At 37.5% G+C, this 24,779-nt stretch overlaps 1 protein-coding gene across 3 annotated transcripts; it reads left to right on the top strand.

The window, feature by feature from the left end:
* The first annotated feature begins 2,140 nt into the window (after positions 1–2,140).
* Positions 2,141–18,497, top strand: FAM204A (family with sequence similarity 204 member A). 3 transcript variants are annotated; one of them, XM_059852040.1, is made up of 8 exons: positions 2,144–2,541; positions 2,658–2,969; positions 3,865–3,955; positions 4,484–4,517; positions 5,094–5,193; positions 6,889–6,978; positions 17,685–17,791; positions 18,137–18,497. In XM_059852040.1, the coding sequence occupies exons 2-8, from the start codon at positions 2,736–2,738 to the stop codon at positions 18,186–18,188; spliced, it is 708 nt and encodes a 235-aa protein (XP_059708023.1). In that variant the 5' UTR covers positions 2,144–2,541; positions 2,658–2,735; the 3' UTR covers positions 18,189–18,497. The 3 variants fall into 3 exon arrangements, with proteins under 3 accessions (XP_059708024.1, XP_059708023.1, XP_059708022.1); XM_059852039.1 differs by having other exon boundaries at positions 2,147–2,541; positions 5,091–5,193; XM_059852041.1 differs by lacking the exon at positions 4,484–4,517 and having other exon boundaries at positions 2,141–2,541; positions 2,658–2,922; positions 5,091–5,193.
* Positions 18,498–24,779: the final 6,282 nt, after the last annotated feature.

The raw sequence follows: 24,779 nt of genomic DNA, 5'->3' as shown, positions 1-24,779 counted from the left end.
AAGGTTGTGCTGCCTTCTATTTTCTTCTGCAGATAAAAAGACTTCACACATTATTTCAACACAAAAACCCAGCAGTAAGTTGCAAATTCTGATAAGTAGCCAGCAAACTCTTTTGTAGTTTCATCAAGCACTTACTTTGTGAATACAAACACTTCTGGACTGATGAAAGTCCAGCAGGAGCTCTTGCCACCATTTTCCCTATGGAAGAACCTGTGAGAAGTCAGAATTTTTTTGTGGAAGGACTGGAGAATACCCTGAAAATGTGGCTTTTAAAATGACAAGAACATTTAATTTGTAATTATAAAACGCAGTTAATGTGGATATTTGAGCATTTCATTTGTATGTTCCACCAGTGCCATTCTTGATACAAATTGCTAAAAAAGGAGCATGATGTTTGGATACAAATTGCGTAATGAAATTAAACTTGCCTTGTGAAAATGTATCCCTACCAAATGTATAAATTTACAGGTCATAAAGATGTCACACACCTTTTCATTTTTTGAATGTGTTCAAATTGGGTCACATTAAGAAAATATCATGCAGCCTAATGGTCTAACAACTCACTAGAACAAATGGCAATGAATATCCAGTATCAATACAGTTATTAATTACCAGTTATCTGTGTACCAAATACAAGCAATTATTCAATGTAAATAAAATAACTCTCTTAAAAATTGATTTCCCAGATGAGAGGAAAATCTAGTTAGCAAGCTGAGTGTGAAATTTACATGTAGTTCATGAAAAAGTGATTACTTACGGAATTAATTGATTTTAGAAATGAATCTGAGGATGTAAAATTATGGCATAAAAGAAAAACAATCTGAAGATCTGATTTATGTCCATGAGAAAGGCATTTAGTTTTTCCTTCCATGCACAGCCAATCCCAGAAGCTGGGATCAACCAAGAAATCCCTACTCATAGCCATATTCCCAATTATCCACCTTCAGAACCCTTGCCCTTTTCTCATTCCCCACTTGTTTGTCCACAACTGGCTCATGTTGTGGTTTGGAGTCAGCAATTCCTTTATCAAAAGTCTCATTATCATATTGAGATAGAGTTTTCAACCAGTCAAATTGTCACTCAAAAAAACATCTTCTCACAGATTATTTGGAAGATGGGAAACCTGAAACCTCCTGTCTTTCAGACACATTCCAGTGCTGGTGATGTCAGCCTTGTCCCTTCATCTTTTCCTTGTGCCTCCCTTCCCACTGCTCCTTCTATGCAAGATGTTCTTGGTGAATCACATTCAGGCTGCTCCTAAATACCTGTGTTGTCTGCCTCACCTAGGAGAGCTGAAAGGTCAAAGTGTAACAGAATCTTAAACAATTGCTTTGCTCTGCACAGACTTTGCATTTTTGTGGTTTTCTTTACCAAGGCACTACTGGGAACTTTAGAAGGATTTTTCCATTCTTGAGGAGTATGCACCTCATCATTCAGTCCCAGCAGAAACATTTTGGTGTGACTTAACTGCAAGGTTTACTGTTGGAAGAGATGCCATATTCTTTTGTGGCAGCAAGGATTGCTATACAACTTGATGCTTGTCCTTCTTCTGAAAGAAGCTCCAGGCTGATGAGGAGCAGCTGAGGGAGTTGGGGGTGTTTAGTCTGGAGAAAAAGAGGCTCAAGGTGGACATTATCACTCTGTGAGACTCCCTGACAGGAGGCTGGAGCCACACTGGCATCACCCTCTGCTCCCAGGGAATAAGAGATATGGTGAGAGGAAACGGCCTTCTGTTGCATCAATTGAGATTTAAGTTGGACATTAGGAGTAATTTTTTCACTGAAAGGGTGACAACATTGGAAAGGGCTGCCCAGGGAGGCGATGGAGCCACCGGCCCTGGAGGTAACGCCAGGAAAGACTGCACGGGGCACCCGGTGTCATGGTCTGGTGGACACAGTGGCGTTGGGTCATAAGTTGGACTCCGTATCCTCGGAGGCCTTTTCCAACCTAAATGGTTCTGAGACTCCGAGAACTCCTCGCCAGCACACGCTGTCCACCCAACCCCGTCGGGCTCCCCTCACAGCGCCACCCGCCATGACCACCCCGCCCCGCCCCGGGACACCCGCGGCGCCGCCCCGCCCCGCTGCCATGGCGACCGGCGCGCCCGCTGATTGGCTGCGCCGCCCCGCCCAATCCGCTCGCGGGGTGTTCCGGCGGTGCCAAGATGGCGGCCAGGTAAACACGGCCGCGGGCGGCGGCGCTGAGGGGGCTCCGCGGGGCTCCGGGGCACGGCGAGAGCCCGCTGCCTTCCCCTGGGCCGGCGTTGAGCCGCGTTTCATTTCGCCTCGCTGCCTCCGCAGTTGGCTCCCCTCGCTTCCCCGGCCTGCCGCCTCCCCGCACCGGCTCTTCCCTGCCGGGGCCCGGGAAGGGCAGGTGGCTGTGCTGTCCCGGGAAGTTGCCCCTGTGGAGGCGTTTTGCTGCAGTGTCGCCCCTAAACTGAAAGGAGCTGTAAGCAAACGCATAGGAGCACAACTTTAATGGAGAAGGAGTGGGGGATAAAAGAGTAGTCTCAGCCTCTGTAATCAACTTCTTTCTGAAATAGTAAGTATTAGGACCTTTATAATGTACTTGTCTAAAACATGTAGTGCTATTTATGTAGGAAAAGCAAAAATATTTCTGATGACGTGTTTTGCTATTTCTGTTTCTCTCTTCTGCAGGTTTTTTTTGTGTTGGGATGGGTCACCTGGTGTCTTTGCAGTGACTTGAAATAGTTTGGACTTTATATAGACTGGAAGATGTGGAGTGGGCTGTTACCTCCAGGACTGAATGAAAGTGATGTTGATCTAAGTTCTGATGATGGAGACGAATCACTTGATTCCTGTTCAAAGCAAGATGCAAAAGAAGACACTGAAAGAGTTCATGGGACTGGACAGGAAAGTAATGCCAGCAGTGAACCTCTTGTATTAGTGACAGATGAAGAAGGTGAATCTCAAACATGCCCTCCTGGAGTTTCTGTAAATATCTGGAATGTATGTATCATTACAGGTCTCCAAATGAGCATAATGCAGTGCACTCATGTGGCTGATTTTTAGAGCAAAATAATTCACTGTTGAATAGTCAATATACAAACCTGAAATTGGATTAAATATGATTGTTTAAAGCAAAGTGAACAGGAATTTAGGAAGGAAGTGATTAAGTGGTAGTTTGGTGGTGATTGAAAGCACAGCAAGGAGTTGCCATAACTATACAGGTGCATAAAACTTGTGTTTTTAGTGGTTTATGGGCTCTGAGCTGCTAGGTAGGTGCTTTCTGCATTGGTAAGGATTTACAGCTCAGTGTTTCATACCCAGGGAGGGGAGGTGTGCCCTGCTGCTTGCTGTAGGATTAACTGCAAGCATTGAGACTCAAGAGTTCCTATAACCTCCTGATTTTGCAGTTGCATGTAAAGACTGGGGAAAAGAAAAAGCCCTTAATAAAACAATGTGTGTTAGGCTTTGGATTCAAAATAAGAATTGGCAAAAAATAGTTGCCTTCTTTCATCACTCAGTCCTTGTAGGTAGCCTGCTGTGCAGGGACCATGCTGTCACTATTTGTGCATTACAAACTACCAGCTAGGCAATAAAAATACATGGTATAGCTCAGGAGTGCACAACAAGCAAAAATGTGTTCTGTGTCACGTCCCATGGGAGAACTGTCAGATCTGAATGGTCCTGGGATGTAGGGAGGGCAAAAAGTCAGAGAGAGGTGATGAAAGATTAACACCAATTCCAGTTTAACACCATCAGAGTCCCATGGTCTGGATTTATAGATTGGGATGTAGTAGATAACACGAGGCACTGTGGGTAATTACACATTTCTCTATGTGATTTCTTAAAATTGGGGGGGGGATTAAAAATACTGACCTGGTTTTTCATAATTTTGTAGAAATTTGTGGAGCTTCAGAAGAAACACCGGGAAATGAAAATGCAAGTGAAAGAGGAAAACAGATGCCGAAAAAGAAAGCGCCGCCGAAAAGGTGGTTTTTTAATGATTAACAGAATTTTTTTTCCAATTAAATTAGTATCAATACATGCTGTTTTGTGGGTATTTTGGGGTTTGGAGGTTTTCTTTCTTGTGTTTTTTTTTTTTTCAATGAAGAATTGTATTCTAGCTGTTATCTAGGATTTTATTTTTCTGCTTGTAAGCATCACTTGCAAGGTTGTAGTGAGATTGTAGATAGATTGCTATATAGAATGCAAGTAATATATTTGTCCTTTTCTTTTAAAGGAGGCAAAACTTACTCGATTAATACTGATTTATAATGGTTAAGTGTATTTCAGTAGTTCTACAAAACTTACTTTTGCACATTCTGGTTAAACCTTCAGAGATATGGCAGGAGTTTATAACAGCTGAGTGGTTTAAATCCACATGATCATTGGGTAAAAAACCCAGTGTGTTGATCTTTCAAAGGAAACATGACCAATTAGAGTTCTGTTAACTTCATTGGATGCTGTGGGGTATCACTGTGTAATGTTGGATTTTTTTTCTTTTTTTTTCCCCTTAGCAAAACAAAGAGAGACCCATGAAGTGGCTAAGAGGTATAACCAGGTCAATGGGATTACCTGAGGTCTGTTAGTAGCAGGCAAAACTTATAATAAGCCTGACCACATTCATAGCCAAAGCCTAGCTTTGACCATTGTGTAAAATATCTTTTAAATTTGCTCAATGTCTCTGTTGGGCAGGCTGAATTTGTACTGGTGATTGCTTGATGGGGTGTTATTGCTTGATTTTAAAAATCAACACTAATGTATCATTTAATGTAACTTTTAATATACTTAATGCTCTTCCTACTTCCTTCATACAAGCTCCTGTTCAGCCTGCTCCTTCCCTTCTTTTTCCTCCTTGGCAGTGTTAGATTTATGGTTAGACTCAATCTTAAAGAACTTTTTCAACCTAAATGTTTCTATGATTCTATCAGCTTGCTTTCAAGATTGTGAAATCACACTTACACAAAGGGGGAGCAATAATTAATTTCACTTTTTTAAAAAACTGAATAGGTAAAAAGACCATGTCTGCCAATGGAAGAGATTATTTTAGCTTTGAACAGGATATTACAAGATGTGGAAAGGGAAGTGGTTATAGTAATGACTTGTTTGTTTGTTTGTTTTTAGTAGTCAGCAGTTGGAAAATGAAGACAAATGGAAAGAACTTACACAATACTTTGGAATCAATGATAGATTTGAATCACCAGTGGACAGCAGGGCTCCACAAAAGGTGACTGTTATTACAAGGGCAGTGTCAGCTTGTATTTGGCAGTAAAAAACTTGTCCTTAACTCAGACAGGAAACTGAGGCTGTTTAGGGTAAAGAATCCAGTCACTCTGAGGAAGGATGATGTTGTGATCTTTTTAAATGAATGTCCTTGAATGGTTGCTGTGCTTTCTTTTAAGACAGTATCCAGGCTTGTTTCCTGTCTGATTTTGTTGTTCCTGTTTTCCTGTTGTGAGAGACAGAACACTTCATATGCATTGTTTAACTTTTCCTTTTGTTTTGCTTCATTGTTTTTTAACTCCAAAATGTGTCAAATAAATTCTTCAGTTGACACCAGTGGCTACAAGAATTGAATGTGCAAACCTAGCACACATTTTGAATGGATTCATAACACATTCTGTTCATAAATATTACTGTATAACTAGTCATATCTGAAGTAATTGGTACACACAATGGACAAGTTAAGATATCTCACTACATTGGGAGTTTCTGGTAGTGCTGTTGGCTCTATAATATTTCTTATAAAGGTCTCTGTAAGTTCTGTTACATGAAATGTTCAGTTAGCTTCCTTTTTGATAATTTTTGTAGTTTTCATTTTCTTAAAGTAAGTTTCTACATGCAGGTCATGAAGATTTGTTTGCTTCTTACTTTTGGGGGCTATTTAGTTGTCATTGAACTGGTCAGGGTAGATCTGGAATGAGGCCCAAAGTGTTAAAATGCAGATGTTTCATTGTAATTTCAGGGATATTGTCACTAGTGGAAGATATGTCTTGCTATTTTCAGAAAAGGCATCTTTAACAGAATTTGCCATCACTGCAGATTCCAATTGTGTATTTTTTTTCATCTACCACCTGAAATAACTCAAGTGCATTGTTTGCAGATCACTGTTTCTCAAGAATTCCATTAGCTTTTTCCTTTTTATCTCTTAAGTGTATGTTATGGAACTGTCAAATGTGTTTTCTTTAGTTTACTGATATTTAAAATCAGTCAGGCTGTAAATGATCTTTTGTTATGAGAGTAAGGTTTTTTGTGAAATTCTGAAGTCAATGCTACCTGTCTGTACTCCATCAGAAATTTACAACTATCATTTCCAGGAAATAGTTACTTTTTATTGTTATGTTATTCATAAGGGTTGCCATTAAACAAGTTATGTTTGCCTCTGAAAATAAGAAAACAACCTTTAAATCCTGAAGCTTTTTCATAGTTTTCCGTAGGGCTGCTAGAATTTTTAATTTATTAGCACAGTGGAGTGGCTTTGTGCCAGAACTCTGTTTTTTGGGTAAAGATAAGATCTTAGAACTGTAACGATACAGTGGTAATTGCCATTCTTCATGTTACCTGACACATATATTTCACATTTTGTTTAGAAAGCTCCAGGGATGGAAGAGATAAGCCAGATCTTCAGATGAAATTTTATTGTGACAGGCATAAACTAGCCCGTGTAATTTTTTTAACCTATAGTATTATCCTGCACATAAGGTGGAACTAATGCAATGATTTGTGCTCAGGCGGCCTCTCAGTGAATTCTTAATTATACTGTCCATTACAATACACAGACAGAGTGATTTGTGGAACACAGAAATTACAGGTTTATGCAGTGTCTTAAAGAATTTTATGAAATAAATATTTTTAGAAAGGAGGTACTCCCTTTAAATATGTTCTTTTTGTTCTAAAGGCATTTACTTTTTTTTTCCCCTAGTCTGGCCTTGAGCTGAGCATAGAGAAGTGTGTGGCTGAAGGTGACATTGCCAAGGCTGAGGAGCTGAGTGACAGATTAGCCATTCGTGAGGTAAGTGGGCTGTTAACAAAAACTCTGAGGGGTTGTTTTGTTTTGCACATCTGGGCTGAAAGTGTCATGGGTAGAATAGCATTGTAGGTTGTTTGCAGCATCTTTCCTGTTTCCTGAGCAGATTCAGTCAGTGATAGAAGGACTTTGCTGCTGATCTGGCAGTGCTTGAACAGCTGTAGCTGTGTTTAAGAATTGAAAATACATCCATGAACTCTCCCAAGTACTTGCTTTAGAGCCCTGCTGCTCACTCCACAACTCAGAGGAGCTGGTATCTGGTCATCTGTGTTGAGCTTTTGTTATCTCTCTATGTTGCAAGCCAGGAGGACAGGAGTAGGAATTTCCTCTTCATTTCAGTTCCCTGTGCCTCTTAACTTTTTTTGCATTACTTCTCCCATAAGCTTGGGAAGCCTGAAGACCGGTAGAGATTTAGCAAGCCTAGAGCAAATAAGGACATATGAACCCCAAGTTGTGTGCCAATACTTGTTTTTCTGTGTATTTATGTGGTCAAGAGTTGATGGCTGGAAGAATTTTGAAGAAGAATGGGAGTAGATGGTTGTCTCTCTGTACTACTGCTGTAGCCTTAGAACTGTGTTAGATATTGTTTTCTCATTGTCATAATTGTTCAGTGTATAAATACATATCTAAAACCAAGTGCAAAGTAACGGTTTTTTCAAGATGTTGTCTTGATAGTTGGTGTAGCTGAGTAATTTCATGAAAGCTGGGCTCTCTTTGCCACAAAAGTGAATACTTAAAACTGGTGAGGAATTTATCAGATAGCTCTAGTAAGTTCATCTAAGAAATTGTTCAGTTTGTGCACATAGAGTAGGTGGTAGCAGCTGAAGTCCACAGAGGCTGTTTTCCCCACTGCTAGTTGTGCATAGGGGAGAAAATGCAGAGGCAAAAATTAGGTTAATAAAATAGTTTTAACAGTTTTGAAGCCAGGTTAGGAAAAAAAAATACTATTGCAGTGAGTGGAAAAGTGATCTTTTTAAAGTCATCCGAGTAGTATGATTTAAACTATAAATCTTCTAGATATAGACTAAAAAATAATTATATAAAGTTTTGCTTTCATTCCTTTATCTTGAATATTCTTACATCTTTAGAGGTAATGGCAATTACAGAAGTAATGGCAATTTTCTGTCCACTGTATATGCTTGGAAAATTCAAAGGTATTATAAAAGGATTAGGAAAGCAAAGACAAATTTTAGCTGCTTCTCATTCTCATACAAATATTTTAAATGTTTCTTAAATACAGTGTTTTAAACTAAGCTTTAATGTAAAATTGCAGATTTAAATCTGTTTAATGCAATGTATTACAATATTGTGATGACTTTAAAAACAGACAGCTTTTGAAGTGGGAAATACAGTTCTTAAGGTTCTCTGAGGTTAGGTAAAAGTAACTGTTCCTCAGTGAATGTTCTTACAAAATCATTAAACTCCTCCATTTAGTCACTCAGGGCAGTTTCTAATGACTAGACTCTTATCTGCCTTGTCACCAGTGATCACAAAACTTCAGCCTGCAAAGATAACAGCTATTGACAGTGGTAGGAATGTGCCCTGATGTTCCATTTAAGTCTGACCAGCTTCTGACTGTTTTATTACCTTTCATGTGTACAACATGAAAAACACTTGCTGTTCTCCTTCACAAATGTCATTATCCCATCTCCTCTAAAGTGGTTGGAGTATTATAATCAATAAAACATACTGAGGTTCTAGTGCAAATTGTTTGACTGTAAAAACAAATTAATGTAAGAAGTTTTAAGGTTTTGTAATATTTATGATAAACTGTTATCTGATTTTGGTAGCCATGGGATTATACAACATCTAGCATATCCCAGGTGCTCCAGCAGTGTATTATTATTTGTGGAACATTAGCTCCAAATTGTTGACTTTCAAATATTAGCATGTTGTAATTCTGAAAACAAAATGCTTGAAACATTATTAGTATTCACAGCCTTGACTTGGTTTTGGTTAAGTGGGTTTGTCTGAACAAATAATATGTTGAAAGAAGGAAAACTCAAATGGCTGGCTTGATCTCTCATGAGGAGTTCTGTCGAGGCAGAATCCATGTGAATTCACTGGGGTTCTCTGCTCTTGTAGAGATGTGCTCCATTGCTCACTGCAAGGTTCATTTTTCTTTGTGATTTTCAGAAGCTTTTTTTTAATGGATCCTTTAAAATACTTTTTTTTCCTAAGGAAATTCTTCTAACAGTGACTGTTTCAGTGAAGAGCTATAAAAAGAGGATTTGATTATGGAAGAGGCTGATTGAACAGTCATTGTTTTGTACACAAGTACTTAATAAAATATTGCTTTCATGTTGTAGTCATTCAACTGCTACTTTTCTTCTCTTAGCAGTTTACAGAAATGTCAATTTTAGTACACAATGCCTCTAAGAAGTGAGTTAATTTTAAATTATGTGGCTATTTGTATCCCTCTAACTTGCAAATGCAGCACAGCTCTGTGAGCAAGTCAGGCATGGAACTGCACTGTGGCTGTATTGAAGTACACCACTTCTGAAGTGTGGAGTAATAAGTGGATGAATTATTGTTCTTTTATCTCAACTTCATCTCTTTATGTATAGTTTTCATTTTTCTTGAGCGGTGTCACAGGGCTGGGGACAGAGAGTGTGTGAGAAACAGCTGTGTGGTGTTTGGGGTGCAGCCCCCCTTGCAGCCATGTGAGAAATGTTCAGTGGGTAGGTGTTCTTTTTGAAATCAGGTGTATGGGGTTTTAATCGGCACCATTTTCTTTTGCAAGAAGCAGTGACTGGAACCTGCTGATAAAGCTTTTGCTTTGAGGCACAGATCCCAGAGTTCTTACAGCCGTTTCCTGCCTTAATAAGTGAAACTAATTTTTGATGTATAACATTTATAAGCCTGTGAAACTGATAGGGCAGCTTCAGTATTTAGAAAAATGAAGCCAAAAATAAACAGATGATGAGTATAGGCGGTAGAAACATGTCCTAAAAAGCAAAGGAATGTCAAAATGATGCTGTCAATATCCTGTCATTGTGACACAGTGAGAAAAGGTTTTTTAAAATCAGATTCATTTAAAATCAGTGATGACTTAGGCAATATGCATAATCTAGCAGCTGTCAGTGCATCATGGAAAATTGCATTCTAAAAACCTAAATGATACAGCTTTAAGGTTTTGGGTCTTCAGGTTTCCAGGTGGTACTTGTTGCAGGTTCTTTAAGGAAAATGCTACTGCGCTGCATTAAATGAGCCTTTGGGCAATATATTATTTGTTGTTTTCTTTGTTTTGACAAATACACACAAATGCTGATTTTAAAACAAATCTTCTCAATCCAGGACCATTCAAGATTTTGGAGTGAGAATTAGAACTTGACCACCTCCTGCATGAGGCTGTATTAACTGGTGGCTGCATGGGTGGATTCATATGTAGCTTTTGGGACTGGCTGGTGTGTTCCCCCTTGTTTGTTGGCAGTTGCATTTCTATTCTAAACATGAACTGTGTGTATAACATTGCTGAATTTTTTGTCCAATCTCTGGACAAACCTCACTGCCAAGTGTTACCCCTTGTCTCCTGCTGTCAGTCATCAGGGTAGCAGATTTCTACCTGTGGCATTTTTGGCCATCCCCACAGCACGTTCTCTTGTGGGGTGTTCTGCTTCCCTGAGAGGTCTGGTGATCCTGAAGTTCTTGATTTTGTTATTTTATACACAAGTGAAGATTTTCCTGAAAAAAAATACGGGCATCTCTGCATTATGTGGCAGAGAATAATTTAGGCCTTCAGTAACTCTGCTCCTTCAGCTTCTGGCTGGAGCACCTCAGTGCTGTGATGCAATTACAAGATCAACACTGCTTTATAACAAATGTGTTGAGCAGCAAAATAATGCATGTGGGTCATACTCCTTAATTCACTGTAGAGCTTCAAGCATAGTTAGACTACTGAATTATTCCTATAATACCTGCAGTACAGTACTATTAGTATTAAAAAAATTAGCAGTTCATTGCAGCATGCATGGTACAATATGCACAGTTAGTGTTTATTATTGTAATCCAGTTGCTGTCTTTGTTATCACATTCCAGGGCTTCCAGCATGGGCAGAGTCCTTCATGTTTTATAGTTGGGCTGTTCAGATGTAGCCTGGCATACCTAAAGCTGTTGTTTGGACATTGCATTTAAGGATGACTTATTTCACTTGAGTGATGCCAATAGAAATGTTAATGTAGGGGTTACCCAAAAAAAATCTGAGCCTTTTAGAATGAAAGTTATTAAGAGAATAAAGTTCATGTGAACACTTATCTGGGCTGAAATGACAAGATTTTTTTAGTGATGCCTTAGGGTAGGATAGCTGAGATCTAATCGTAACAGATCCTTGTGATACTTGGAGCTGGGAACAGACACTTGGAATTATGTCAATTTCTTAAAGCTTTGTAAAAATTTTTCTGGAATTCTATCTTGAGATGTAATTAAATTGTTCCTACTGTGTTAGTAGGAATCCACCTAGATTTCTTTAAAGAATAAATGTTGGTAAATTAGAGCACTGTGACTGTACATAGCTGGATGTCTTTATCCCTTTGAGTAAGGATGGTATGTGCAGATATCTGCTAATTTCACTCTGCTGTAAATCAGTTTCAATCTGAAGTGATACTTGTAAAAATTATTTTCATAGGTAAACTGAAAAATCTTGAAAGATTCCCCACCACCACTCCTTACATTTATTTTTCCCCCTAGAGAGACTTTTTTTTCATAGTGTTTCTGTGTTCAAATCATGCTTTGGTTTTTTTCTGTGAAATGCAGAACACAGATTTCTTATGGCTCTAATACTGTGAGAACTAATCTGACTAAAGCCCAAACTTTGCACATATTGGTGGGGCTTTTTTGTGTGAGCTGCCTGGTAGGCAGGTGCCACATTGTCTAAGAACACATTAGCCTGAGGACTGTAACTTGAACACAATTATATAATCTTGACCATATTAGACTTACCTGTCAAAAGTAACTTCTAAAATATTTTGTAATTTAGTGTGCTAAATTGCTGTAGCACTTGTCAGTCTCTAAATACCCCAGACTTTTTGACAGCACTTCCTGAGTGCCTGGCTTAGTGTCTTCTGGCATTTTGGGGAAAGACTTAAAAACCTGCAATTTATGGGGACACTGGTATTTAATCCAACTGAAACGAAAGATCTACATTGTAATTGATGAAATTAATTGGCTATTCACTGGAATATCATCCTCATGTTACAGCAAGATCGGTCCTGCTGTTGTCTTTAAAATTTGATTCATCAGTTTTGACCATTTTCTCATGATCAAATTAGTATCTCCTGTCTGCAGGTAACCTCTAGTCATATAAATTAGAAAGGGAAGTACACAAGGCAGTTTGTTGGTCATAACTGCTGAGAACCATTCTGGAAACTGGTTTCCATGTGAGAATCTGGGTAGGAAATGGTTGGTTGTGATGACATTACTGTCAGAGATGGACAGGAGTTAATACTTGACGCTATTCTGTTGGTAAAATAAAATTTCTAAGTTCTGTGCAACGTTCACAATTTCTCACAGTGTTTTTAGGTACCTGAAGTGATGCAGGTTTATGTGGAGTGTAACAAAGCACAAATCAACTTGGAACTCTTGTTGTGGAAGAACTGTCCCCCCCACCAAAAAAAAAGGAAAAAAAAGAGGTTTTTTTATGTGTGAAGGATTTCCTTTCTTACCTTAGTGAAGGTGCTTCCAAATACTCCTCTTCATTGAGGTGGTTTTCTTTTAACCTTTGGAACATGGCAGGGTTATCACCTAGAATTACATTCTTATGCTCCCTTAATTATGTATATCTTTTCCTTAACAAACCTTAAAAAAAGATTTCAGATGTTACAAGTCTAATTAAAGAGACAGACAAAGCACAGTTTATACTGTAGATTTTTTCTGCAGTTCAATTAATCAGCATGTTTTCTCTTTTAATTAAAACCATTTTAGTAAATTAAAGCCCACAGCAAAACACATATATAATTTGTTTGTAATTAGCTCTTAATTGGTGGTAGTTGAAGCTTAGCACCCTTGGTTTCTTTCTTCATGATTGCCATTTTATTAGCAGCCAGTCATTAATTAATCTTTTTTTCTAATTAGCTTATAAAACTGTTGATGGCACATTATTGTAAATGTGATTTTAAGTTCAAAGCTTGTTAATAAGCTTTCTTACTTAGAAGAACAGAGATAAAGAAATTGCTGAAAACAGTACTACAGTTCTTTTTTTAAAACTGCCTTTGTTATAAGGGGGCTCTGTAAAGCATCTAACAGCTTATGGTTAATTTTTTAATGCTGTGTTTTCTCGTGAATGGAGGAAGTTACTTGCATTTAAATGCTTAAGTCTAGCAAAGAACTTAATATTAGAACAGTTTTCTGTCCTTGCTCCATTCCTGTGTCATCCAAATATGATGTGATGTTGTAATACACAGCATAAAAATACAACAAAGGTATTACAAAGTATTTTAAAGGGGAAGTTGAGCACATCATTGAAAGGGGACAATTTTCACTGCAAAATCCACTCGGTATTCTTGTTTGCTTTATATATTTTATATACGTCAGCAATGGATAACATTCCATAACATAAAAGGAGAAAATCATTGCTAGAGGCAAGCCTGAAATAACTAGATTCATATTTGATGAGAAACTGTAACACTATATTAAAAGGCTGTTTGGCTTCTCTGCTATGATCACAGGATATTTCAGGACCTGTTTGAATATAGATGTTTTGTTGGAGCTTTTGTAGGTTTAATATTTTGTATTTCATACCTCAGTATTTCTGGAGCAGTTCTTGATTCCGTTGTCTCGTACTTGTATCATTCAGCATTTACATTTTACAGTCCTGTCTTAAAGGCAAGTCTTTGCTTTGTGATATTTAATGTTAAATGTCCTGATTTGCAAGGAAGTTTTCTGGAAGTTACAGTAGATTCTGTTGCAACTTAATAAAAATGTTTACTCTTCTGCCTGAGCTTTACATTCTATTTCAACTTCAGCCATTTCTTTGCTTGTTTTAAAAGTGTTTTATGATGCTGTGCAAGAAACACTAGAAAGGGATAGCTGACAAGGAAAAAATTAAAAATTGGATAAAAAGTAAATGAATAATGTCATATTACTAAAAAGATGAGAGGCTAATTTGTGCCGACTTTTTGCTAATTTTGTTCAAGCCTCAAAATGAGGAGCTGTCACCCGTTCTGTGTAGCACTGATGACAGTGCCAATGATCCATGAAATAAGCTGCCGCTGGCTTTGTTCTGATAAGAATGAACAAATCTGCACAATGTACGGCTCCCAGAATCTCATTTTCATACTTGCATGCAGGCTAAAAGAAATAAGCTGTTTGCAGGCTTGATTAATCAGACATTTGAGGGTTTTTTGTCTCTTTGATCTCTTTCGTCTCCTAGGTAACTTGCTTGACATTAATGTTGAGCTTGAGTAAAGACAATCAGGAATTGTAGACCAAACTGATATAAAAATTAAAGACCTTAACACTTTAAGTACTCCAGTAATGGTTCCGCTTTACTTCAGAAAACATCTGTTTTCATTTAATTAAAGAACAAAAGAGTATGGCATAAATATTTTTCATAGAGACCTGTTATTCCATAAAAAGTGAAAGTATGATAATTGTTATTTTTAAATAAATGCCTTGAAAGTGTTCAAAAAGAAGCAAAGCTTCAGATATTTGTTACAAGGTAACAGTTTCAGATGAGTAGGAAATTTTCATTTATGCTGCATTAAACATCTAGAGTAAGATATTTGACATGATTATTGGTCAACTTCAAAATGGAAAGGGCTTTGCCCTGTCGAAACTAAGTTGTTTTTTAAGTTTGTCTCAAAATACAAATATATATAGTGTTACAAGTATGAACCATTATATCAGCTTTACTACCCAGTATGATTTACACACTTTAAACCTGTAAAATTGAAAGGAATTTAAAAAAAAAAATGTCGCAGTGCGTTTGCTTGAGGTTATGCAGACGCTTTTACAAATCTTCCAAGTGGCTGTAAAGATGAATGCCTCAAGGGTCTAGCCAGGGCCCTGCTTTTCCAACCAGCTAAAGCCCTTATCTTAAATCCAAGCAAAGTACCATTAATCTTTTTGAAAGACCTTTTATGGCTTTTAATATATCCCAAATTAGAACATTTTACACCCTTGGTTCCTGAAATATGGTGATAAAAAGCCTTTAGAGCTTAATTTTCCTTACTGCGTGCTCTGACCAATTTGCAGTTCTTTGTGATAATGTTTAGACACCTTAATTAAAATGCAGCAAAATATTGGATGTTCTATATGGAAAATGCTGATACTTTGACTACACAAGAAATTGTTGTATATATTTTTATTCATGCTTTCTTACTTCTTTTAAGATTGTATTTTATTGAGTTATCTGATGACCTGAAATGTTAGTATGGTTTTTTTTCTTTTTAAATATAAAATCCATTGACCAAGCTTTTATAGGTTTCTTATGGGGGGGAGCAGGGAGTGAAGATGTATGTCTGGGTTTGGTGGGAGCAGAAGACATTTAATCTGACTAAAATGTTTGTGTGTGTTTATATGCAACATTTGTTTTCATATCTTAAAAATTTGACCCTATGTAGCCTAGAAATTATAACAATGCTGCAAAATGTTTCTGCATTTACTTCCACATATACTGCAGAGGCTCTTATTATCCCATTTTTTCTGTACTTTTCAAAGATGGAAGAACTCATTCTGTCTTCCAGAAAATGCAGATAAAAAGACTTTTCTGCAGCACTTGTTTAGAGGAGCTCCCTTGTGTATATTTGTATGTGTATAAGTGCTCAATAGGCCACTAGAATATGTTTTAAGGAGATTGTGTTATTCATCACACAGTAAAAGTTAATTTTCACGTGTGTTAGGGGGTAAAATAACTGTAATAAAGGCATGGTTCTGCTGACTGACTTCAGCCATCAGATTGCTCTATTGTTTAAACTAATAATTACTCCTGTTTCAATTTAAAAGTAAACATTTTTGAATATTTTAGGTGAGTTTTCTTAAGTATTTTTATACTACAATTATATTAAGGGACAATGCAAATAAAAGAATGTTATGTTTTGGTCTTTGATCTGGAACTTAGCAGTTCAGATGTTGGCATTGAATTACTGTTAATAAAAAACGTTAATGCTCAGGAGAAAATTACGTAGATAATATAAAAGTTTTGAAGTAGCTGGTCACAGTATGTTATGCATGAAGATGATTCCAAAGGTACATATTTGGGACCTTATAACACATGCATATAGTGGATGAGACATTTGTTCAGTTTTTCCTTTTTAAATATTATGTTTATGAAAATATCTGTTTTTCTTTCAAACTGTTTTACTCAGCTCCTAACTGGCTTGTGTTGGCAGCATTTAGAGCCTCAAGCAAAGCACAAGCTGAGTTGTGCTTGCTGCCTTTCCTTAAAGGCTGCTATCTTCATTCTTGAACCCTGAGAGGACCATAAGGTAGAAGAGCTTGTGATGCTGGTTTGGGTTTGTTTTTTTTTTTTTTTTTTGCTTTGTTAACAAAATGATCACCTACCTATTGTGTGTTTGATGGGATAGTTGTGGAAAATGTGTCAGTGCATCTACACCTGCAGATGTGTTCTAGAGTTCTCTCTCATCTTACCTGGATAAAACATTCCTCAGAGTAAATATTTGTCTGCATAGATGCTGCAGATTATTCAAGTGTATTATCATTAATAATAGAACTTCAGCCAAGGTGTTAAAGAGTATTCTTCCCCTTGGGTCTCCCATTCTTTGATGCTCCCATGACATTTTGGGGGACATTTAGAATATCCAGTTTGCTGGATATAACTGTTTGTTAATTTCAAGAGGTTTGGGTGTGGATTGAAGGAAAACCTGTTTGCCCACATCAGTTTGTAGTAATTTGGGGTAAATGAATTGCATGCTTGTCTTGAAGAATAGTAGTAACTTCTGAGAATGAATTCTTTCATAACTCATCATGTCAAGTCAAGGCAGCATCCACAAAATATAACTGCAAGTTATAAGTGCTGATTAAGAGAAATAAACTGGTCATAGTTCACTGTATCTTTTCCCATCTTTTTTACTTTACTCTTCCCTGCCTTTCCCTCCTGTGCTTGACATTCACTAAAGTGAATTTAATTCTCACAGTCTGCATCAGTTTATGGATATTTTTCACCTACATGAAAAGCTGGGATATCACACCTGCAGTTTAAAAGCTTGAATTGTGGAGATAGACACTAAGGACACTGCATCATGTATTTTTGGACAGACTGATTAAAACATGTCTAGTGGTTCTAGTGAAAAATGTGTCATGGTAGCATCTCTTCCTGTATAAAAATGTCTTTTTGGGTGTTTCTGACACTTGTAAGACCTGATTCTATTGTGTTGGCATAGCTGAGGTCACAGACTGGTCCTGATAATGGAGAACTGTGTATTTCGATATGTCTCTCTGTATAAAATAACCAAGCAAAAGTATCCAGTGAGCTGTTGCCATTTGCTTTTGGTTTTGAAAATGAAGGATTTGGTGAAGAGGATTGCTTGCCCAGGATCCTACACCTTTGTGTTTCCCTCAAGAGACATTCTTGTTTGTCCAGTCTTATAGTGCATCGTCAGCCTAATATTTGCAATATATTTTAGTAACTATTGACTTTGGAGAAACAATATCAGACCGAGTAATTTGTGAGGCTTAAATTTCATATGAGCCATTTGCATCTAATCAGTTTTCCTTTGTTCCTTTTCATGTCTTAGCTTGGTGTGAAAATTGCCAAAGCTGCCGCTTGCCGCAACTTTGTAAAAGCCAAGCAAGAAGCAGAGGCTGCCCAAGAAGCTCAAAAGAAAAAGAAGCTTGCTTGGGGGTAAGTCATTTGAGTATGGAATTAAACATTTGTGGTTTCATTGGCACTAAGGGTGTACAATGCAATCTCAGTTAAATGTTTTTTTTAGTTGAAATAGGCTTGTGCTAATCTTATTTGTTTAGTTTAACCTTGTTGGGTTTTGGTGGGCTTTTTTATGAGTGTATCAGACTTAAGTACAGAGGCTTTATCAGAAATAAAGTGGTGGTTGTATGGCTGTATTTGTCTTCATGTCTTTATTACAGTATTAAAAATAAGTTATTTTTGTTGTTGTTAAGAATAATGTGGTTAAATACCTAAAACACATACCCTCATCATTCCTAATGTGGGTTTTGTACTCTGTTTCAGATTTGAAGCCAAGAAAAGATGGGAAACAAAAAGCAACATGGGATACATGTAGTCCATCCTGTTTTCCTCAGGAGTCGAATACCTGTTGTTACTTGAAGAATTTTTGTGGGCAGCTTATTAAATCTAAACATAAAACCCCCCAAAACACAACACATCAGATACCTAGTATTTATCTTAATGTTTTTAAACTGCACTGTCTTGTTTTGTCATTCTTATAAATAATACAGCAAAAATACTATCTAAACATTAAAACTGTGTTAAATTTTCCTCCTAGAAATGAAAGCTAAAGATAACACATTTCAGATAAATTTGGAGTCTGGTAGAGAGTTCTCTGTAGTTGAAATAAAATCCTTGGTCCAAATGTGTTTTGTGCTGTACTGCAATGTGTGGGTATAAGGAGAGAGGGGTATGTTTGCTTCTGGGGCTGCACAGACTTAATGCAGTAAGTATTTCTTTTCTTGTCTTACACCAACTTACAAACAAAATTTGTTTGTAAGTTGGAGGAAGACACCATCATAGATCAAGAAGAGCAAACCCAACCTATCTTTTTTAAACCAAGGGCATTTATAGCCTTAGTAAATATAAACACCAAAAAATGAAAAAAAAAGCCGGGAAAAAGTCCATCCTCCCTCTCCTGGAAGGATCTGGTACTATTGGTCATATCCTGGTGCCACATTCTTCATAATATTTCAGGTTCCTAGTTTTCTTTCCTTCCTAAGAACACAGGTTTTAAAAGTCCAGATAAAAATACATAAATACATATCTTGGAAAAATATGTGAAGTGTTATGTTGTACAGTTAACTGCACCCAAGATACAAATGCAGATTTTACTCTAAGTCAAATGTTTTACAGATCAATTATGATTTGAATGTTTATGTTATAAGATTATAACAAGAACTGATGATAATGTTTCTTCAAAATTGTTCCCAGTGAAAAGAAAGTACACATTCAAAACTAATAACTTTTCTCCCTGAAGCTCTTGCATATATGTTTAGTCACCACAATGCCTGAATTGAATTGGTAATGTAAATGTCAGTTATTGTTAACCAAGATTAATATGTTTCAGGCCAAGGGTATGGTATTAGTGTAATGGTGATTTACTGTGGAAGTACTTGGGGCTAAAACAACTTGCCAACAAATAGCAATTTGAAGTTTTACAGCAGCAATTCGAAGAGTTCAGGTTTGCAGTCCACGATGGAATAGTGCATTTTTGTTCATTAGCCCTCGGGATATTTGATTCTTTTTTTTAACATCATATTTCTTTCACACAGATGAGAGTTTGCAATATGGTAATCTGCAGTTAGCTGTAATTAGTTATGATGACAGAGTTGAATACAATTGCCAGGATTGTAAATTGGGGGCTAAACAGGTTTCTGCAGTATAACATCATAAATCTCACACTATGGTTTACAAACTATATTGCTTTGCAAACTTTTGTGTGGAAGGAAGCAAGTGCTGCACCTCTGGTGAAGTGATTGTAAAGGCAAATTGCATGTTTGTATGTGTAAACACACAGGTTACACCATGAGCCTGCATCAATATCTCTCTCAGTTCCAAGTGTTCCTGTCCAGAAGTTGCAGGCAATCTGTCCATAATTTCTGGGGTTTTTTTAGGCATCTGGAAGAACTGCCTCTAAAGGTGTTAGATACAGTTGGCCTTTGTTATATACTGAAAAGTAGAATGATGCTGATAATTGATGCCAAACACACCAGCAGCATTCCATTAAACTTTTTAAAGTATCATTTATTAAACAAGCTGTTTTCTTTTTTGCAGTAATTGCTCTTAAGAGTAATGGTATTTGTCAAGTGACGATCTTGATCTAATTGCAAGGATCAGTGTTCTATGCTTTGAAAATGTGCTTTAACAGAAACCCAAGCCCTCAAAAAACAGCTCTTGCCCAGCTATCTGTACTATTTTAGACTAAATCAATTAATTTTATGTTAGGCCATTAATAATGAAGCTGTTAGGAAGTATGCAGAATATTTGCTTTGGGTCACTTGTGTGATGAATTTAAAAATGACCACATTTCAAACCTCTTTATCCACCTAAAGGGTTGGCTTGAAATACTCACGGATTTCCAGAATTATACCATGTTCAAAAATATCTTAACAGGGAAAATATAAAAACCTAACACAGCTTTCTAGAGTTCATATAAATACATAAGAAATAAATGAATGCAGAATTGTACCTTTAATTATAATTTTCCTAAATTGCTGATCTGTTTTTTTAAATATCTTGCATTGTGCTCACACTATTTTTTTTTAAATTGTTTTTGGACTGTGATGTAAATTTTGGCCAAGCAAGTAAAAGTGCATTCTGAGACTTAATGCTTCCTGTTTAGCAGTGTTAAACCAATCCAAATGCTTGTTTTAGTTAACTGAAAGCTTTTTAATCAGCTTAAATATACAAGCTCTTACACTGATCTAAATTTGAGATGTAATAATAATTCTTTTAGTAGATGAAAAGTTTGCAATATCTCCTTGTTTGGCTGAAATTACGGATCTAGAGGAATGTAGTTAAATTATAAATATCAGTAAAATTCTGTTGTGACGCCAAATATTTATTAGAAGTTCATTTGATGCTATCTTGAGTTGGGCAACAGTTCAAAAGCAGCCCTGCCAAAGTGGGGGGCTTCCTCCCTCTCAGAAATCCTGAAAAACATAAATACATGCACTGGTTACATCCCAGCTTTTTCTCTCCACCAATTTCATCCAACATCAGTCATGGTACTTTCTTGGATATCCTGAGTAGCCTTAAGTCTTTTGAGGAAAAATTGTGTAGCTTCCCAAGTGTGGCTCTCTAGAGTAAACCAAGAAACTATCTGGTAGTACAATGTGCTCTCACAATTTCTGTGTGAGAAATTGTTGTTTGATCAAGGCTGTCTCTGGAGCATCCTGGCCTGCTCCAGCCTCGCTCTGTTGTGGACAAGGCTTTGTCAGTCTGGCCTCTGAACTGGGCTTGTCACTCAGGTGCTGTGCCAGGTGAGGGGTTTGCTTTGGGGTGTTCAGCAGCCCTAACCATGCCAGGCTGGGGGGCTCTGCCCCGTTCCACTGAGCAGTGTTGATGCTCCTTGAACACTTCTCACTCGGCTGCCATGTCTTCATTGCTGCTCCCATCTCATGTTCTGGCAATTCTCTTGGATTTTAAGGCCTACATCAGAAATACTTTTATCAGCTCCTGTGATAAAAAAATCCAGTTTGAAGTTTGACAACAGCATACTAATACAATTACTTGTATTTCTTAATGCTGCATTCCTGAGCTCCTTAACCAAAGAGTGGCTGCAGGGACAGTTTGGCAGATAAAAACATATATATAGTTGTTAGAGTTTTAATAGTTTTTTTGCCTGCAACCATAATCTGTATCATTATTTTTTTAGTTTAATTCTGTTGGACAAGTTTCAAAGATAAATGTGGTGTGTAATAAGTCTTTGCAGCCTCTAATTTGTGAAGGAGTGTCTGTCCAGTTAATACTTGCTCATTGAAGCAAGGGGTTTTGAAATAGCTGAAGTACGAACTGTAATTACTGATGTCTGTTTCCTATTCACCTATGGCTTCTGGCATTTGATCAAAAACTGTAATGTATTGCTTAATCTCAAAGCATTCCCCACTTTCAAAAATGTTTACCTCATGAGAATTGCAGAGCACTAAATGACCTTAGCAAAACCAGAGTAGATTTTTTATTTGGCATTGATCATATGTAGCTAATCCACCAACAGTATTTTTCCTGTTATTTTTGAGTGTTGGTAATTTAGGTACAAATGTGTCTGTAGTGTACCTTTAGTGCAAGCTCAAAGCATCTTAAAAAATATTAAATCTATTAATAACAGGGTGGGATTTTTACTTCAGAAATGAGGTGGCTAAAAGGAGGAGTACAAAGGTTGAGCAATTTATGTGAGGGCAAACTCCTGGCTGGCAGCAAAGTGACGAGTGAAGGAATCTCCTGGTTTGCTGTTTTGTCAAAGCTGCGAATAACAGAGAAAAATCAGTCTTGAACAATTTTGTGGCAGGTGCCTAATCCTCTTTGAAAGTCATTGGGAATTGGGCACCTCATTACCATCTCTCCCACCGAGAGAGTAAAAGAGCTGCGATATTGAATGCAGATGTTCTGAGCATCACAAGAGTGAGGAAAAGCCCGAATTTCATTTGAGAAAAGTTGTCATTTTTCGTGTTGAAAAATGCCTGTATTGCTTTGATCTGTCTCCAGCTGTGTTTATTTTACCATCAAATCTTGTCTTCCCAGTTTCTGTGGGATTGTAACAGAGTTGAGAGGTTTCTATTTCTTGACTTGTAATTGGACCTGGAGTAAAACATTTTGCCCTAAAAAAAGCATAGGAGCTAAACAGACACTAAGGAATGAAAACAGCTAACTTTTTAAAAGGAGTTCTACCTATTTTTCATGTGATTGTGCTTGCCATGCTCTTTGACTGATATTGAATCATCATCCTGACTTAAATACTATGTTCATTTCTCTTGGAGTTTCCCAGGTATGCTGGCTGCCTGACTCACAGATGGAAGTGACTTCAGGCTGGCATGAAGTGACCACAGATTGAAATGAGCATTTGTATTTCCATGTTACGTGTCCTAATGAGTCAGCCTTTGGCAGCTTTTGCTGTAACTGAGGAAAATAGATACAAGAGAAAAGGTAGATACAGAAATAAGGATACAAATGAGAACTGGCTACTTTCTCATAGCCAGAGAGGGAATTTTGTTCATCCTTTTTTCACAGCCTCTCTGAAATGAGCAATATATTCAGGTAGCCCAAACAGCAAGTTCAGATATCAAGTAAAGTGTAATGCTGTCTGTGGACTCTCTTAGCTAGGTAGTATTTTTGGTATTTTAAGGACTTCTCTGTGGAGAAGTGGTTGCTGACCTTGTCAGATCTTTAATTCCTAAAATGCCAGTTGGCCTCTACTGGTACAGACCAGTATTAATTCTGAACTAGTGGTGCCCTGAATTTACCAGTACTGCTCAAAGAGAAAGAATCTGCATCTTCTCTGATTATTCTGATGCTGTCCAATCATCTGCACCTGTGATGAAAAATCATCATATTATTTTGTGAATCGAAAAGATTCCCAGCATAACCGAGGATCACTGCGATTGTTTTAACATTGATTCCTCTTCTGTGGAACTTATAAAAATACATTTTCCACAATTATATTTGAAGTATGTCACCAGCTCCTCAAACTACCCTCGGTAATAGCACCGGATTGTGAGAAAGCCCTGGGTAAAACCAGGTGTAATGTGCTGGTATAAAGTGTAAACATGCAAAGAACATCAGAAAGTCGACGTGTTGCATGATTCAGCTTCTAATTACCATCAAACAATGGAGGATGGAGCTTTTAGTTATTGCAAGTTAATGAAGAGAATGTTGAGAGCAGCCTGCTAGCAAGAGCTGTCCTCTCTGTTATCTGCTGGAGGAGTACACAAGCTGCAAAGGGGGAGAGTCAGCCAAACAGGCATTTCCAATTTGAATACTTCCTCTTTTTGGAAATACGTTTATAAAATGTCCTCTTCTCTCAGCACAGCAATGCCAAGGGCCTTTCTCACACAAATACAGACATCACACAATGCTCTTGGTTAAGAATTACTGCCTTTGCTTCTCTTGCTGTGTTGTTTGTTTGTTTGTTTGTTTAACAAACTTTAAAATATGCTTAGCTTTAGGTCACTTTAATTTTTAAAGATCAGCTCAGGGAAGGGATTTGGGTACACTTTGTTAAGCAACAGCACGTTTTTCTCAGCTCTGTGGGGCTGCTGTTTCATGCCATACTTTTACCAGGCTTTTTAAAGATCAATGTCACATCTTACAGGCTGGTGTGCACTGCCTGCCCCGGGGTCAGGCCTCAAGGTTAGATATCAGGTGTGTCTGAGCAGTTGCTGCTTCCTTTCCAATCTCTCCTTCCTAAAGGAAAAGTGTCTTTTTTTAAAGCAGTCTTTTTTCAGTGATCTGGTTTAGTATGTGCATCCACAAATAATTGCACAGAGCTTATTGGGGGAGTGGTAGAGAATGGGTTGAGGAGTGAGAGCAAAAGGGTGAGATTCCTGTAGAAGAGGAAAGAGGGAGGGAAAAATGTCTTATACTGGCATTATCTCAGGTCATACTGTACTGTGAGGGCCCTGTGCTCAGTTTCAGGCTCACAGCATTCCCACTGGAGTCACCTTCATTGTTTTGGATAGCTGATGATAATGCTGGACATTGTTGTTGTTAAATATAATTATGGATTTGAAGCATAGAATTGTCTGATGTAATTAATTTTCTGATTCAATCAAAAAGCCTTAGCTCTAGGAATATACTCCCAGATTCTTTCATGATGGAAGTGGCACAATTTAGCCACAGATCCACAATCTCTGGGGATCATATTCTGCTGCCCTCAATCAAGGAGAGCCTTTATTCCAAAATTTGTCAAACTGGAACAAATAAGGGTGACAAAATTTGTATGAAAACAAAGGACTGGAGACATGGACTTGCATTTGCTATGGGGTGTGGATATTAGCTCCTATTTCAATGCTGACTGCAGAAGGGTGTATAAATCTTTAAAATCTAAAGGCAACAGTTAGGTGGAGAAAATTAAGCAGGCAGTGCTGTACTTGGTGCTGCTAAACAATCTAGCACTTAAATGCTGATGCAGCCTGGATAGAAAGAACTC

Source organism: Haemorhous mexicanus, chromosome 7, assembly GCF_027477595.1.
Source record: "Haemorhous mexicanus isolate bHaeMex1 chromosome 7, bHaeMex1.pri, whole genome shotgun sequence".
Taxonomy (NCBI): domain Eukaryota; kingdom Metazoa; phylum Chordata; class Aves; order Passeriformes; family Fringillidae; genus Haemorhous; species Haemorhous mexicanus.
This window is presented reverse-complemented; position numbering and strand designations above follow the sequence as displayed.

Excerpts from the sequence above, each read along its gene's own strand:
- FAM204A (XM_059852039.1), top strand. The coding sequence starts at position 2,736 with ATGTGGAGTGGGCTGTTACCTCCAGGACTGAATGAAAGTGATGTTGAT. Across the intron at positions 2,970-3,864 it reads TTTCTGTAAATATCTGGAAT|AAATTTGTGGAGCTTCAGAA; the intron begins GTATGTATCATT and ends ATAATTTTGTAG. Across the intron at positions 6,979-17,684 it reads ACAGATTAGCCATTCGTGAG|CTTGGTGTGAAAATTGCCAA; the intron begins GTAAGTGGGCTG and ends TTCATGTCTTAG.